Here is a 17,781-nt window from a genome sequence, read left to right as displayed (position 1 = left end):
AGTTTCAATTTGTAGCCTGCAACATTGTCCCCAAGCAAGACTGTTATCCTGTCCTTACAAGCTTTGGAAACCTGGAATTGACTTAGCCTCCTTTTGGATGAAAGTCCTTTCACGCATCTGTTTCCAGAATAGTGAGATTTTATCCATATTGAATATTTGCTCTGGCAAGTAATTTTCCTCCACAATCAGCTTATCTAGAGTTTCCAAAAATTCTTCAGCTACTTTCACATCAGCACTCGCAGACTCGCCACTCACTTTCACATTCTGTAATGAATAATGATTCTTGAATCATTTAAACCATCAAGAGCTAGTTGTAAATTCAACGTCATAATTGGGTCTAGCTTTTCTTTCAACATTGCAAACAAACTTTTTGCTTTAGCTGTGATTGTCATGGTGCTCAGAGGGATTCAGTTTTGTGTCTGGTCTTCAATCCAGGTCATTAGAGTTTCTTCATGTCTGATATAGGCCCTTCTTAAATTTTTGTTAGTCTTCTTGCCTTCAATGAAGCAGATCCTTTAACAGCTTCCATCACTTTGTTCTTATTCTTCAAGATCTAAGTTATGGTGGAATGGGATATGCCTGACTGGTGAGGAACAACCATCACTGATTTTCCACTTTTGTAGTGCTTAATCACTCTTAATTCCGTTTCCAGATCAATTGTTCAACATGGCCTCTTATTGGCAACTTTAGCAGTGCATTTTGTATGCTTAGGGGCCATGACAAAAAAAAACGACACAAGCTTAAATCAAGCACAAGAGAAAATAATGCAATCAAAAGACGTGGTAAACACAAGATGTATGAGGCTGCTCCCAGCATAACACAGCATACTATTTTACAGTAAACTTTTTTTATAAGTAGAAAGAGTACACTCTAAAACAACAGTAAAAAGTATAATAAATACACAAACCAGTAACATAGTCATTTATTATCAAGTATGATGTACTGTACAAAATTGTACGTGCTATGCTTTTATATAACTGTCAGAGCAGTAGCTTTGCTTACACCAGCATCACCACAAACATGTAATAAGTAATGTGCTGCAGTATAACATTACGATGGCTATGATGTCACTAGGCAATAGGAATTTTTCAGGCCCATTATCATCTTGCAGGACCACTGTTGTACATAACGTTCATTGTTGACCAAAATGTTATCACGCAGCACATGACTAGATCATATAACTATTCATTTTCTTTATCTCACATTTCACATTAAAAACCCAAAATGCATTAAAAAATTACCACTACCACTACAAATACTAAGAACATTAAATTCTTTTGAAAGTTCTGTCCTATTCTCTAAAGAATATCCCACTACAAATACATACTCAAATTACTGTTTTACAGTCACTTGAAAAAGTTCCTCTCTGTGTGTTATGGAATATATTGATAGGTTGATTTGCTTCACTTTATTTTCAGTTTTGAGATCTCTTTTCAAAAGTTAATTTGGTTTTTAACTTAACAAAAATAAACTTTTTGTTTAAATTTTATTCATTTATTTTATTTATTTAAATTACTTTTAGCTTTGAATTTAAAACTCTAAGCTATAAACCTAAAAAGCCTATATTTAAATAAGTCTAGCTTCTATTCCTGTCCTCTTCACCCTATTTTCTCCTTGTCCTTAAAGGTAACCCTCTTTTAAAAAAAATTCATTTATTTTTCTTTTTTTTCATTGTAAGCAAGTGTTTACACATTTTTCTAGTTCCCTTTTCTTAAATGATAGCATACAAAGAACACATTTCACTACTTTGCTTTTTTCACTTAACACTATATTCTGAAGATCATTCCACAGTGGTATATAGATATTCCTCATTCCTTGTTACAGCTGCATTGTACGCCATGTGTGCAAGTGCCGGAATTTATTTAACCAATTTCCTTATAGGCACATGTGGCGGTACTTCCATTCTTTGAGTGTTACTACTTGTAACCCTATTCACTAACCATAATGAATAGTCATGGAAATACATGTTTTCATATTTTTGCCACTATAGTCACGTGCCGCATAAGGACGTTTTGGTCAAGGACAGGCCACACATAGGATAGAGGTCCCATAAGATTAGTACCATATAGCCTAGGTGTGTAGTAGGCTACTCCATCTGGGTTTGTGTAAGCACACCCTATGATGTTCACACAATGACATAATTGCCCAACTACTCATTTCTCAGAATGTATCCTCATTGTTACGCAACACATGACTGTATGTCCATGGGATAAATTCCCAGAACTGGTATTGCCGGGTCAATGGCAAATTCATATGTAATTTTGCCAGATATAATTGAGCACATGTGTAACTAAGCAACTTGATGAATTCCAACCAATAAATCAGCATTCAGCTTAAGGTGTCTGTATCTTATGATAGCATATTATTACTATATTTACATACAAAAAGTGGTAAACTTACCACTTGAGGTATCAAAATTCAGCCAAACTTCTTGTGGATAAACTAATCATCAACCATTAGCATCATTATTAAAATCTAATGGCAGTGTTCTACAAAGTGAGTTAAAAAGACCTTTCCCCTGTTTTGATGTTGATGTAGCTGTTATATGCTTACCCTAAATAATAAAAACATCCACCAAATACTTATTAAAGCACTTTCTAGTACCTTTGATCTTCCCAACAATCATATGCAGTGGTTTTTATTGCATCTTATCAACACAGAGAGGTTTAGTTACGGCAGAAGGTCTCATAGTAAAGTAATGGCAGAGTTGATCCTGACTCCACAAAGACTCTGTACTCGGTATACACTTTGTCAATTTGTTTTTGCTAATAAACTGGCTTATATTTTGGTATACAGAAAATATTTGCAAGTTAGTTGCTGTTTTAAGACATGCAGTAGCAATTTCAAACTATAAGTTAGGAGGGAGGAAGAGAATGTTAAACAAAGATTTTTAAAAATCTCTTCCTCACATTTATAGAAGTAATTTGTATGGTCAGCAATTTCTTCTTACACACTGCACCAAAAATTACTGCACGTGGAAATCAACAGTTTTTTTGTAAAGGCTTAAAAATTAAGTGAAATCTGAATGTAGTATAATTTTTTTGTTAGAACTGAAATACATCGGAACTTTCATTATCTTGAATGAATGCTGTTAATTATGCACTATACTTTACAACAGAAACTTTCATTAGTACTAGTAAGTTTGAGATATAAGATCTTTCCTCTTTGCTTTTTTATCCTCGAAAAGTATTCATTACTACTGAACATTAAAGGGCCGCATGAGGCCTAAATATGCCAGATAATTAGCTTGATTTATTCATTTATTTGTTTACTATTTAAGAACATGGAGGCTGAAGGGCAGTCATATGAAAGTTTAGTTTATGCCAATTTCCAGAGCAGTCATTTTAGATTTTCTCTCTTCTTGGCACTGTTGCTTAAATAGTTATTTTGACAATAAAACATTTAAACGTTTGGAAATATAATGTTTGGTGTTATCTTGTTTACGGTATATTAAAATTTAGCCATTGAATTTTTCCTTTTCTTCTTTTGTTTGGTAGTTATCCAGCGTTTAGGCAGAATATTAATATTAAAAGAAAGAAGTAACTCATCTTCCAACATAAAACATTTTGAAGTAAAAAAAAAAAAAAGATTCATCACAAAGAGAGCACTATTATGTATCTATCTGTCTAAGTATACAGTTGTTACAAAGTATGAGTTTACAAACTGAAAATCCAGTATAAATGTTTCATATATGGTATAAAGAGATGCTAAAATTAGAAAGTTATTTAAGTTCTAGGGCACAAAGAAGAAAAAATTTAGATAAAAACAATTTAAATATGATGCTAAATTCAGTCTTACATGGGAGAAGCTTTCTGTTCACAAATTTTCAGTTTTGTGAATTAAAGATCTGTAGTCTCCAAATTATTCAGACTTAACATTTTGGTGCAAGGTGAGTAAATGTCTCTTTCTGAAATGAAACTGATTGGCTCAGATATATTATGACTGCAGGGGTATTACAGCTAAATGGGGGTTGGAAAACAATAAATTTAAATGGAATCCATGATGGTTAGTTAGATGCCAGGCATATTGGGGGAAGGCGGCAAGAAATCTCGGTAAATGTTAATCAACTGTTTAGGCCTTGTTGCAATTTAGCGTGTAAAGAGAAAGTCGGATTCAGAGGAGCCTCCAAGGAGTCCTAAGGTCTTAAGGCGGGCAGGACTGGGGTTGCTGCCTTTTTAATGCAATAACTCTATCTTATTAATTCATAGGTCAGACCCAGTCAGAGCATGTGTGTCATCAATCCCCTTAGGAATAACTGTGTGGAAAGCAAATCTCATGGATTCTTCCCCATGTCCTATACGCAGTGATCTTAAGCTTAACGGATGGCAGCATACTTGATCCTTTAGTTAAGAATACCAAGAGGTAGGGAAGAAAATGGGGCGGAAGGTGAAGGCAAACAGTTTGTAGTATGTAGAGAAGGAGGTAACAATAAGTCCTCTTAAGACAACAAGCAGTGAAATTTACCAGGAAAGGTACTGTTCAGTATAACTTTTAGGGCTCATAGTCACTGAATATTAAATGAATTAATAATAATTAAATTATTAAATGTTGATGGAATCATAATTTTACATATCAAGAACAATATGATTTCCTGTGAATTTTTTTTCCTTAAGCACCCCAAAAAGGCATTGGTGCAGGGAACTGAGAAGCAACTGAGTGTTAAGAGGGGAATGGACGATCAGATGATGTTAAAAACAAATCTCAAGGTTAACAGATATTTTCTATACCCATCCACAATCTATCCACAACTTCCCATTTTCCGAGTATTAAAGGCCGCCGCTTTCATTAATCTCTTCCTTTAGGTCCTGGCAGGTTCCATCTTTTCCTCTCTCTGGTAGGATGCCTTTGATATTCTTCAAATCTGGTTTCAGCAGCATAGAACTTTTCACATTTTGTTTTGCTTCCTTTTGAGGCTAAACGATCTCACTTGTTCAGACTATATTCCACATCCCTCGAAATTCCTAAAGACAAGAAAGTTAGGTACTGTGAGTTCTGCCTTCTAAACAAAGCATTCTCTATTTTGCGTGAAATGTTAAGATAAAGGCAGATTTGCTCGGGCAGAGCAGGTCAAATGCCTACAGAGCTGCACTCCAAGACACGGACATTTTCTGCGCGCAGCGAGAGGCCATGTGAGCTGGTTGGCCAAGGGCAAGTATTTCAGACGTTAGTCACTGCATCCTGGCTTTGAGGAGACAGAATTTTGGCAATATGCTAAAAAACCAGGGAAAGTTATGCTCTCATAACCCTGCGGTCGGTGTTTCCTTTTGCTTTTTTTGGCATTTCCACTACCATGAGGAGTCATTTCATGTATGTGGGCTGCTAAGGGCCGAACCTTTGCGGAACTTCAACACAGAGACTTTGCAGCCGCACTGGTGGAGACAAATAACTCAGCTGGTTTTAGGGGTTATTAATTCTGGAACGTGTTAACAGAGGGCGCAAATCAGCATTCACCCCCTTTAGGAACACGTACACAACTTTGCAAGCGAAACGCCCACCCTCGCCGGAAGGCGCGAAAGCCGTGGAGCTCTGGGATGACTCCGCATTTAAAACCCTGCCCTGAGTCCAAGAGCGCCAGGGGCCGGCTGCTGGGCCACGTGACTGATCCTCCTCCGCGGCCATTCCTAGCGAGGCAGCCCCCACCGCCCCTTCCCCATTTCCTAGCTCCTCCAGCGCGGGACGGCGCAACAACGCCTGACAAGAGGCGGTCCCAGCAAGCTTTGAACTCGAGTGTCAACAAAACTCACGCCTTTCCGGGAAGGGTCTGCAAGCGCCTCATCCCAAACGAGTTGCCGCAAACTTCCGCCTGGGCGCCAACCACGTGATCACGCGAGACTTGGGGAGGCGGCGGTCCGATTTCACTACTCTAGTCCCCGGGCTCCGCCTGCCCAGCACCCTCCACGGCGCGTGACGACGCGCCTCGCGGCCGCCACCGCCCCGGCGCGCCTGCGCACGCGGTTCTCGCGGTGTCTCGCGCTCAGCCCCGCCCACCTCTTACCCCGCCCTTTCCGCCCCTCCCTCCCCCTCCGCCCTGTCTCTCGGCGGCAGCGGCGGCGGCGGCGGCTCGCGCAGCTCGTTGGCTCACTATATAAAGGGGAGAAGCGGGCGGACCGGACGGCTGGAGCTGCAGCCGGTGGCGGCAGCGGCGGCGCGGGGAGCGGCGACCGGTGGTGGTTTCCCTCCTGGGCGCGGGGTGGGGAGCGGGCAACGCCCCCCGGACCCCTGAAGGGTCCTGGCTTTTTTTTTTTAAGGGCGATTCTCGAGGTTTTTAGCTCCGGGAGGATTGCCCCCCTCCTCCTCCTCCTCCCCTCCTCCTCCTCTCACCGCTCCCCTGCACTCCTTCAGGATCCGATTTTGTTGAAAAATTTTTCCCCATCTTGCGGTGGCTTGGGTCACCGCCCGGGTGTTTCGGTTTTTGCTTTTGCTTTTTTTTTGGTTTTGTTTTGATCTTGTTTTCTCGGGGTTGCCCCCCTCTTGTTTGTGTTGTGTGTGGAAATGGCGAACTCGGCAAATACAAACACCGTGGTAAGGACGTGGTGCGCTGGCCGGCGGGGGCTTCGTCCGGGCGGCAGCAACGGCCGGACCGGGCGGGGGCGGGGACGGCGGCGATCCCGGCCTCGACTCTCCTCAGCCGCCCGCGCGGCCGCCCCGCCGCCGCCGCTTCCCGCCTCGGGCGGAGCGGGCCGGGGCGCCGGGCGGCGGGCGCGGGGGGGCGCCGAGGGCTCGCGGCGGCGGCGGCGGCGGCGGCGGGGCGGCGGGGGGGCGGGGGCGCCGGCGGGGCCTGGGGCCGCGGAGGCGGTTGGGCCGGGGCGAGCGCGCGGCCCGGCCCCAGACCCCGGCCGCCGGGCGGGAGGGCGGGAGGGGAGCCGCCGCCGCCCCCCGAGGTGGGCCCGGCCGCGCCGGCTCGAGAAGGGCTCCCCGAGCCGCCTCCCGACAAAAACCGCGTCGGGGGAGTTGGGTGAATCCCCAAGACCCCCCGTGACCCACTTGGAAGGTTAATGGCTACTTCAGGGGGTCCTTGGGGGTGTTTCTGGCGGTTGTGCTTAGGGAGCCTTCACTGGGGCCATTTTATGTTTTTTTTTAAAAAGGACGAAGGTTGAAAAGCACTTATCTCGGTTCCTTCCGAATCGGTAAAATGGCGAAGGGGAAGCAAAACCCCCATCGTACCTGCGACTAGCAAAAGCACCAAAACAAACAAAAAAAAGCCTACAGTGGTCAAAGTGCCCCCGCTTTCGCCTTGAAATTTGCCTACTTGTCCCCGTTCGTCCCTTTTTGGTTACTTGCGATCACGTAGGTTTGCAAAAAGCAGTCACATAAATAACCTTTTCAGTCACCAACGCAATGTGCTCACTAGTCCACCCCACTCTCGTATTTTTTATTTTGACCCTAAAACACGTTTTTGCCCGGTCCCGCATGCCGCAGACCAGCCCGCGGCCGCCCGACTCCGTACCGTTGGCGACTCGGGTCGATCCATCATGGCTGCGGCCGCGTACCCAGCTTTTCAGTCCCTGAGCCTTGTGGTCCTCCTCCCTTTGGCTGCCCTGTTTATATAGAGCCATTGCCGCTCTCTAATATAGACTCTGCCAGGATGGGAAGGTGCTTTTCAGGCCTACGTCACCGCCTCTCCATTTAAACACCAGATCCGGCTTTAAATAGTGAGAGCTGCTGAGAGCGGGGCTGGGAGGTGCGTGCTCCCGAGGCGAGAGGCAGGCGCGTGCAGAGCTCAATTTATTTCTGGGTCCTTTCCTTACACTGTCATGTTCGCGCCCAAGGGGGCTGCCTTCAGAGCCCCAAGTTTTTGTTTTGGTGCCGCAGCTGGGACTTGCCGTCTTTGCTAGGGGAAAAGAGAACTGCTGTCTTTTTTAATTTTCCTGTTCTTTTTGTTTTTAAAGAGAATTTTAGCTCAGATGTCCAGTCGTTCTTGTATTAGAAGATGAGTGCGTTGTCGGGAATGAAAAAAATGGTTTCTACGTTAACTGTTAGCTGCAGAGGACTTGACTTTGGTAGTACTGTGTTCATCAAGTGTTTAGGAGATGTGTTAGAAATATAGCTCTTAATATTTCATTATGTTTTCGCATAATAAATATCGGAGACACGAAGCTTTTCAAAGAAATAGATGAGTGCCTCGGGCTTCAACGTAGGACCTCTGTCCACAGTACATTTCTGGATAGGGGAAATGTGAGTGATGAGAGTGAGGAGGCTTATAGTGCAAACTGGGTTTTAAAAAATTGGAATTCTAGGTAGACGAGGTTTTTATTGCGTTGGATATTAGTATGATATCCAATATAGAAATTAATCCAGTATGTTTTCCAGTATCGCTTCGGGGACTAACATTTTGAAGGGAACCTTCTAATGAATCATTAGATAATGCCACTAATGGCCTCTTAATTTACCAGTTTTTGAGTTTGAATGTGTGTTTTTTGAAAAGCAGGACAAACCTCTTAAATTACTTTCTATTTCGTAAAAGGCGAAAACTTTGGCGCAAGGAAAGTTTAGCAGTTTAAATAATAATTTGGAAATTGCGTATTTCAAATAGTGCCTGTGTACCCACTTACTTTTAAAAACATCAGGATTTTGAGCACTTTTCAACTTATGAACAGTTCTGTTAAATTATTCTTTATGTGTATAGTTCATGAAGAATAAACATTTCCCTTCTTTCAACTCTAGTGCTTATGAATCCATTAAGTCATTAAGTTTTGGGTTAATTATGGCACAAAAACAGAATCTTAAAGCAAGGTTGATTCATTAATTAGGGAGTGCCAGAAGAAAGCACATTTGTACCTGCAAATGTCTAGATCTCCAAGCAGAAGATTTTTAGGGGTGATGAAGACACCTAGTTTGCTGCAAAAATAATTTATATCATCAATTTAAGTTTTATACCACCAATTAAAAATTACAGTGCCTCTTTGTAATCCCTTGAGGAAACATTGGTTTTAAAAACAACACTTTATAAATGTATTTTTGTAATTCAGTAGTTAAATTGCCCTTAGGCAGATATACTTTCCTTATATATAGAATCAGAATGTTAAAATAAGGAGATAGTGTAGAGATGCACATTTTACGTATGAATAATTTAAAGTTCACAGAAGCAGATTTGGCAAAATAAGACAAGTTAGTGAGTGGAACAGCAAAGGCGAGAACCCAGATAAATGAGTTATTTTTCTGGTTGTAATAGAAAAAAGAACAAATAGTTTTTAATGGTTGAGGTAAGTTTTATGGAGGAGGTCATTATTTATATTTTTGACTAGGCAAGGACACATCTTCTTAGTGGGTTCCCTTGTGATAACAGTTTTGGTGATAGAGATGCTATTGAAACATTTATTTCGTTTGAAGTTTGCCAGTGAGAGCAAATCCTTAGTTTTATTGGGTAACCTGTAACTTTTACCTTAAGCAAGCTAAAACACAAATAATGACAAAGCATTAAAAGGAAAAGGCTATTAAGCTTAACTCTGTGATAATGGATAGGATTTATAATGAGGCAGCTCTAATCATTCTAACATGCAAACTGTGTTTTGTCTAATGTATTAAAAATAGGATATGGGTTGGGCAAATTGTTCTGTCTCCCACCTTTTGAAAGGTTTTTAAAAAATACTTTATACTTTTGAAGGTGTTTTCATATGTATTCTCATTTTATTCTTCTGGCAACCTTCTAGAAGCAATACCAATAATAATAGTAATAATAATAATTTAAAAAAGAAACGTTGAGGGTGTTCATGATTCTGTTCCATAGCATCATCTGGGCAGTAGTAGTAGAAGGAAAGAAATCCTGGGAAAGAGATCAGTGCGCCTCGTTCCTTTGGGACTCTGAGACCTGTTATTATGGGTATATGAACAGCTTTGTGGTATAGATTAAATGTACAGCCTGGGTAATGAAAACAGAAATTAGATAATTTTTAGATTTGAGTACTCATTAGGTTGCAGATTCCTACCAGACAAATGACTGCAGGACGTAAGATTCTCTAAAGTCTAAGACTTAGTGATGAGGTTATGAGATAGAACAGGGGTCAAACCAAGCAAGGAGTAATAGGAACTAGACATAGCAACCCATAAAGCTGTTACTGGATCACATTACAACAAGGAAATTATAACTGGAAATTGTATGGACCTTGTGTGTGTAAGGACCCTCTGCATATGAATTGCATTAAATAGTCTTAAAACTTCTATTAAAATACGCAGTCATCCAGTAATCCCTTTTAACTAAGGCAAATGTTTATTAGGATGGCCATATTTTTAAAGTTATATCTTCTAAAATAAGTTTTCTATAGTTGGGAAAATGACTGTTACATTTAATATGTTAGGAATTTGTGAAAACATGTTTTTTAATAGGTGAAAAACGATCATCTTCAACAGTCTTATTTTTCCTTTAAAGCCTAAATTATACAGATCTGTGATTGAAGATGTTATTAATGATGTGAGAGACATCTTTTTGGATGATGGAGTCGATGAACAAGTTCTGATGGAACTAAAAACTGTGAGTTTGCCTTTTTTTTAATAGTCATACTTTTTTTTTTTTTTAACATTTTCTTCAGCCAGAGACTAATCCGTAATTTTTCCGTAGTTTGAACATTTGACAGTTCTGCAGGAAGCAATATAGTTAAGTGAAGGGTGCTGGTTTTAAAGCCCAAGTCTACCATCCACTCTTCCTTTGACCTTAGACAAACTACTTAATATTTCAGTGTCCTTATATGTGAGATGGGAATTAGTACTTACCTTATAGGTTTGTTTTGAGGATTAAGTGTAATAACCATGGAAAGTAGTTAGCACAGTGCCTGGCAATAGCATTAGCTATTGTCAATGGACAGTTAACATTTTACATTTATGGTCAGTTACTTGACATATCTGTACTTTTTTTTCTTTTTTCTTTTTTATGGTCTTAATGTATCTGTATTCTAAAATGTGTTTACGTTGTGGAGATTGAATAAGTGCTTGAAAGAATTTCATGTTCTTGAATCCAGTTCTTTATGTGAGCCAGAGGTTGAGTTTATAAACATATTTTACGTTGAGAGCTGGTTTTCTGTCTCTTGGATTTCTGTGGATTTAAGCAGAAATATTTAGATATTTTTATTTAACATTTGTGTTGTAATGACTCATAAAATCATGGAGTATTTTTGCCTTATCGTTCAGAACAGTGGTTCTAAAAGTATGGTCCCTGGACTCCTGGGGTTTCCCTACAGCCTCTTTCAGGAGGTCCATGAGGTTGGCCAAATGCCCAAGTCTGAATAATCATAGTTTGTGTCATATTTCCAGTAAAAGTTGTGTTTCGTGAAAAAACTGACCAGTTAAACTTGCAACTTAAATGCAGAAGTGCTTTTCCTTGAGATAACTGTCATATGCAGCAGAAGTGCTGTATGCATGCTTCGTATTTTGATGCCCTTAATATTGAAAAGATGTTGATGTAAGGGTCAAGATGCAATCAGGGTTGATATTAAGACATGCAATTGTTTGATATTATATGAAGTATATTAGCATTTGGAATATCTGCATAATTCACTGAACTCATATGTTCCAAATGACCAGTGCATGATATGGCAAAATTCCTTCAAAATGAAAGATACGTTAATGGATTTTAATCTAAGAATATGAAAAGTTCATTGGTGTGTGGTTTCATATTCTACATTGCAGCTAACTTAAGAAACCGTTACTTGAAATGCTTTTTCCCTTCCTAACTACTCAGCTCCCAGCTCTTCATATACTTCAACCATAACAACCAAGTGAATGCAAAAGCAGATGTGAGAATTCAGCTATTTTCTTTTAAGCCATTTCTCACTAAATTTTATTTGGAAAATATGGTTATTTTCATTAAGAATATTTATGTTAACGTGTAATGGATATGTTGTTATTTTTTAATGAATTAGTAAACATTTTTAAAAAGTCTTAGTTATAATTTTAAAAAAGGTCTTTGAGGTCCTTACTAATGTTTTTTTTAGGAAGATTGGCCTTGAGCTAACATCTGTTGCCAATCTTCCTCTTTTTTTTTCCTTCCTCCCCAAAGCCCCAGTACCTGGTTGTATATCCTAGTTGTAAGTCCTTCTAGTTCTTCTTTGTGGGATGCCACCACAGCATGGCTTGATGAGCAGCGTGTAGGTCTGTGCCCAGGATCCCAACCAACGAACACTGGGCCACTGAAGTAGAGTGCACAAACTTAACCACTACTCACCCAGGCCAGCCCCAGCCCTCAGGAATTTTTGAAAGTGAGAAAGAGTCCTGAGACCAAAAAGTTTTAGAACTGCTGCCTTAGAAATTGGGTTTTTAGCTCCTTTAGAGCTAAGTACCAATAAGTAATCATAGTTAACAAATGCTAGGCAACATTTGTTGTGATCTTATTTATCCATTCAACAGAGGTGGGAGACTGCAACTTAGCAACTTATTATTTTAAATAAAGCAAATCTCACCTTTATTGTGGTGATAAAATATATCTTAGTGTTTAGGCATCTGTGGGCCACTTCTGTAGAGTTTTCAGTAAGAATTTGCCTGTATGAGGAAGGAAAAATACATAGGTTTAAGTGAAATGAGGAAATACTTATTTACCTTGAGAGAAATATAATGATTACTAAAAGTAAAGAGTAGATATCTAAAAATACAAGTGGAAGAATGCCAGCTCTGAGAAATGAGTTGGATGAACAGCAATATAATCTGTTCAAATACCATAAAGTATCTCTGGGAGATAAGTAAAAAGAGAATAAACTTATTTTGATTCCTTAGTGTTAAATGGAGTGAATATTTTACAATGTATGTTACACTTTTATAATGTAATGGTTGTCCTTATAGTTCTGTGACCTTATGTGGAACATACCACATTTTTAGGTATAGAAAATCTGTTCCAGATTTTAATTTACCTTAGGTCAAACTAGTAGTCAATCCAGGTTGTTTATCATCTACTCTTGTTTTTCACAAAGTCTGGGACATTGATTTTTCCTACTGGTCCCAGTAGAATCAAGGTGTTCTCTCTAAAGACAGGTGAGCTGTCTTTGAGACCAGATATCTCCACCTGCGTTTTTAGTACATTTGACTTTTTGAATATATGTATTAGTATGATGTATGTAATAGAACATATAAATTACATGTATGTTTTAGAGGTTATACACTAATTTTTTGTTGAACAGTTTTTTTCATATTAATGTATTTTATTTTTTTTAAATTAAAAAAAATTTTTTTTTATTAAGTTAATGATAGGTTACAATCTTGTGTGATTTCAGTTGTACATTAATGTTTGTCATTCGTGTTGTAGGTGAACCATTTCACCCTTTGTGCCCACCCCCCGCCCCACCTTTCCCCTGGTAGCCACTAATCTGTTCTCTTTGTCCACATTTTTAAATTCCTCATTTGAGTGGAGTCATACACAGATTATCCTTCTCTAACTGGCTTATTTCACTTAACATAATTCCCTCAAGGTCCATCCATGTTGTTGCAAATGGGATAATTTTGTTCTGTTTTGCAGCTGAGTACTATTCCATTGTATATATATACCACAACTTCTTTATCCATTCATCTGTTGATGGGCACTTAGGTTGCTTCCATGTCTTGGCTACTGTAAATAATGCTGCAATGAACATTGGGGTGCATAGGACTGTTGGAATTGCTGACTTCAAGCTCTTTGGATAGATACCCAGTAGTGGAATGGCTGGATCATATGGTAGTTCTATTTTTAATTTTTTGAGGAATCTCCATACTGTTTTCCATAGTGGCTGCACTAGTTTGCATTCCCACCAGCAGTGTATGAGCGTTCCATTCTCTCCACAACCTCTCCAACATTTGTTACTATTAGATTTAGATATTTTTGTCATTCTAATGGGTGTAAGGTGATATCTTAGTGTAGTTTTGATTTGCATTTCCCTGATGATCAGCGATGATGAGCATTTTTTCATGTGCCTATTGACCATCCGTATGTCGTCTTTGGAGAAATGTCTGTTCACGTCTCCAGCCCATTTTTGGATCAGGTTGTTTGATTTTTTGTTGTCGAGTTGTGAGAGTTCTTTATATATTATGGATATTAAGCATTTGTCAGATATATGACTTGTAAATATTTTTTCCCAGTTAGTGGGTTGTTTTTTTGTTTCAATCCTGTTTTCATTTGCCTTGAAGAAGCTCTTTAGTCTGATGAAGTCCCATTTGTTTATTCTTTCTATTGTTTCCCTTCTCTGAGAAGACATGGTGTCCGAAAAGGTCCTTTTAATACTGATGTCAAAGAGTGTACTGCCTACGTTTTCTTCTAGAAGCCTTATGGTTTCAGGTCTCACCTTTAGGTCTTTGATCCATTTTGAGTTTATTTTGGTGAATGGTGAAAAAGAATGGTCAATTTTCATTCTTTTACATGTGGCTTTCCAGTTTTCCCAGCACCATTTGTTGAAAAGACTTTGTTTTCTCCATTGTATGCCCTCAGCTCCTTTGTCGAAGATAAGCTTTCCATAGATGTGTGGTTTTATTTCTGGGCTTTCCATTCTGTTCCATTGATCTGTGCACCTGTTTTTGTACCAGTACCATGCTGTTTGATTACTGTAGCTTTGTAGTAAGTTTTGAAGTCAGGGATTGTGATGCCTCCCGTTTTGTTCTTTTTTCTTAGGATTGCTTTAGAAATTCGGGGTCTTTTGTTGCCCCATATAAATTTTAGGATTCTTTGTTCTAATTCTGTAAAGAATGTCATTGGGATTCTGATTGGGATAGCGTTGAATCTGTAGATTGCTTTAGGTAGAACGGACATTTTAACTATGTTTATTCTTCCAATCCATGTACATGGAATGTCTTTCCATCTCCTTATGTCATCATCCAATTCTCTCAGAAAGGCCTTGTAATTTTCATTATATAGGTCCTTCACTTCCTTAGTTAAATTTACCCCAAGGTATTTTATTCTTTTTGTTGCGATTGTGAATGGTATTGTGTTCTTGAGTTCTTTTTCTGTTAGCTCGTTGTTAGAATATAGAAATGCTACTGATTTATGCAAATTGATTTTATACCCTGCAATTTTGCTGTAGTTGTTGATTACTTCTAAGAGTTTTCCAATGGATTCTTTGGGCTTTTCTATATATAAAATCATGTCGTTTGCAAACAGCGAGAGTTTCACTTCTTCCCTCCCTATTTGGATTCCCTTTATTCCTTTATCTTGCCTGATTGCTCTGGCCAGGACCTCCAGTACTATGTTAAATAAGAGTGGTGATAGAGGGCATCCTTGTCTCATTCCTGTTTTCAGGGGGATGGCACTCAGTTTTTGCCCATTGAGTATGATCTTGGCTGTGGGCTTGTCATATATGGCCTTTATTATCTTGAGGTAGTTCCCTTCTATGCCCATTTTGTTCAGAGTTTTTATCATAAATGGCTGTTGGATCTTGTCAAATGCTTTCTGTGCATCTATTGAGATGATCACGTGGTTTTTATTCCTCAGTTTGTTGATGTGGTGTATCACGTTGATTGATTTGCGGATGTTGAACCATCCCTGTGTCCCTGGTATGAATCCCACTTGATCATGATGTATGATCCTTTTGATGAATTGCTGAATTCTGGTGGCCAAAATTTTGTTTAGAATTTTTGCGTCTATGTTCATCAGTGATATTGGCCTGTAGTTCTCTTTTTTTGTGGCGTCCTTGTCTGGCTTTGGTATCAGCGTGATGTTGGCCTCATAGAATGTGTTAGGAAGTGTTCCATCCTCCCTAATTTTTTGGAATAGCTTGAAAAGGATAGGTATTAAATCCTCTCTGAAAGTTTGGTAGAATTTCCCAGGGAAGCCATCTGGTCCTGGGGTTTTATTGTTTGGGATGGTTTTGATTGCTGTTTCAATCTCTTTCCTTGTGATTGGTCTGTTCAAATTGTCTGCTGCTTCTTGGGTGAGCTTTGGGAGATTGTAGGAGTCCAAGAATTTATCCATTTCCTCTAGGTTATCCATTCTGTTAGCATAGAGTTTTTCGTAGTATTCTCTTATAATCTGTTGTATTTCTGTGGAGTCTGGTGTTATTTCTCCTCTTTCATTTCTGATTTTGTTTATTTGAGCTCTCTCCCTTTTTTTCCTTGTAAGTCTGGCTAGGGGTTTGTCAGTTTTATTTATCTTCTCAAACAACCAGCTCTTTGTTTCACTGATCCTTTCTACCGCCTTTTTCGTTTCAGTAGTATTTATTTCTGCTCTGATTTTTATTATTTCTCTCCTGCTGACTTTGGGCTTTATTTGTTGTTCTTTCTCTAGTTCAGTTAGGTGTAGTTTAAGATTGCTTATTTGGGATTTTTCTTGTTTGTTAAGATGTGCCTATATTGTGATGAATTTTCCTCTTAATACAGCTTTTGCTGTATCCCATATGAGTTGGTATGGCATGTTATCAGTTTCATTAGTTTCCAGGTATTTTTTGATTTCTTCTTTAATTTCTTCAATGATCCATTGCTTGTTCAGTAGTGTATTGTTTAGTCTCCACATCTTTGTGCCTTTCTCAGCTTTTTTTTTTGTAATTAATTTCTAGCCCTATAGCATTATGATCAGAGAAGATGGTTGTTATTATTTCAATTTTTTAAAATTTGTAGAGGCTTTCCTTGTTTCCCAACATATGGTCTATCTTTGAGAATGTTCCATGTGCACTTGAGAAGAATGTGTATTCAGCTCTTTTAGGGTGAAGTGATCATATATGTCTATTAAGTCCAATTGTTTTAGTTTTTTGTTTAGCTCCACTATTTCTTTGTTGATTTTCTGTCTGGATGATCTGTCCATTGATGTGAATGGGGTGTTGAGGTCCCCTACTATTGTTGTGTTGTTTTTAACATGTTCCTTTAGGTCTGTTAATAGTTGCTTTATGAACCTTGGTGCTCCTATGTTGGGTGCATAGATATTTATAAGCGTTATTTCTTCTTGATGAAGTGTCCCTTTGATCATTATATATTGTCCCTGTGTGTCTCTCTTTACTTGTCTTATGTTGAAATCCACTTTGATATAAGAATTGCAACACCTGCTTTTTTTTTCCTTGCTATTAGCTTGAAGTATTGTCCTCCACCCCTTCACTCTGAGCCTGTGTTTGTCCTTGTGGCTGAGGTGTGTTTCCTGGAGGCAACAAATTGTTGGATCTTGTTCTTTAATCCATTTTGCCACTCTGTGTCTTTTTATTGGAGAGTTCAATCCATTTACGTTGAGAGTGATTATTGATGCATGTGGACTTAAAGCTGTCAATCTGTTGCTCATTATCTGGCTTTCCTGCTTTTCTCTTCCTGTGTGCTTTATCCTACGTATTTGATACTTCAATTTCTTATGCTAGGTTTCTTAGATTTTTGCGTATTTATGTTTTGTGTCTCTGTTCTGTTGTTTAGTTTAATGTCTACCCTGAAGTTTGTATTTAGAATCTCATGTATAATATAGTCTATTCTCTGGTGGTCTCTTACTTACTTGGCCTAGACTAATTTAGTCCCTTTGCTCTTCCCCTCCTAAATTGTTATTTTCATTTCTTGTTCCAACTTGTGTTATGCGTTTGTAGTTAGAGTGATAAGATCGTCTTTGCTTTGGTCCTTACCTTTATCCTAATGCTATAGTTGAATATTTGCTATCCTATTCTGGTTCTATTTATCTGTCTCCCTACTCTGTGGTTTGTGACCCCTTTCTCCCTTTTTTCTTTTTACAGGTATGAGAGCCTTCTTGAGGATTTCTTGTAGTGGAGGACTTTTGGTTACAAATTCCTTTAACTTTTGTTTGTCTGGAAAAGATTTAATATCTCCCTCATATCTGAAGGATACTCTTGCTGGATAGAGTATTCTTGGCTGAAGATTTTTATCTTTTAAAGCTTTGAATATGTCACTCCATTCTCTCCTAGCTTGTAAGGTTTCTGC

General features: G+C 39.1%; 1 protein-coding gene and 1 long non-coding RNA gene across 4 annotated transcripts in view; one reads left to right on the top strand and one right to left on the bottom strand.

The window, feature by feature from the left end:
• Positions 1–1,651: 1,651 nt before the first annotated feature.
• Positions 1,652–7,587, bottom strand: LOC138920544 (uncharacterized). Of its 2 annotated transcripts, none has more exons than XR_011431927.1 (2): positions 7,448–7,587; positions 1,652–4,961 (listed from the first exon to the last, which is right to left on the bottom strand). It is a non-coding gene; the product is annotated as an uncharacterized lncRNA (long non-coding RNA). The 2 variants fall into 2 exon arrangements; XR_011431926.1 differs by lacking the exon at positions 7,448–7,587 and adding an exon at positions 5,747–5,976.
• Positions 5,891–17,781, top strand: part of GTF2A1 (general transcription factor IIA subunit 1) — a 47,799-nt gene continuing 35,908 nt past the window's right edge. The window contains exons 1-2 of one of the 2 annotated variants that reach the window (XM_023628209.2): positions 5,891–6,522; positions 10,367–10,468. In XM_023628209.2, coding sequence (XP_023483977.1) covers positions 6,493–6,522; positions 10,367–10,468 — 132 coding nt within the window. In that variant the 5' untranslated portion in view covers positions 5,891–6,492. The remainder of the gene's footprint in view (positions 6,523–10,366; positions 10,469–17,781) is intronic. The other variant, XM_070249372.1, reaches the window with a different exon arrangement.

The sequence above is a fragment of the Equus caballus genome, chromosome 24 (assembly GCF_041296265.1).
Source record: "Equus caballus isolate H_3958 breed thoroughbred chromosome 24, TB-T2T, whole genome shotgun sequence".
NCBI classification, from domain to species: domain Eukaryota; kingdom Metazoa; phylum Chordata; class Mammalia; order Perissodactyla; family Equidae; genus Equus; species Equus caballus.
Note: the sequence above shows the minus strand (reverse complement) of the source record. Positions and strands in the feature narration are given on the sequence as shown.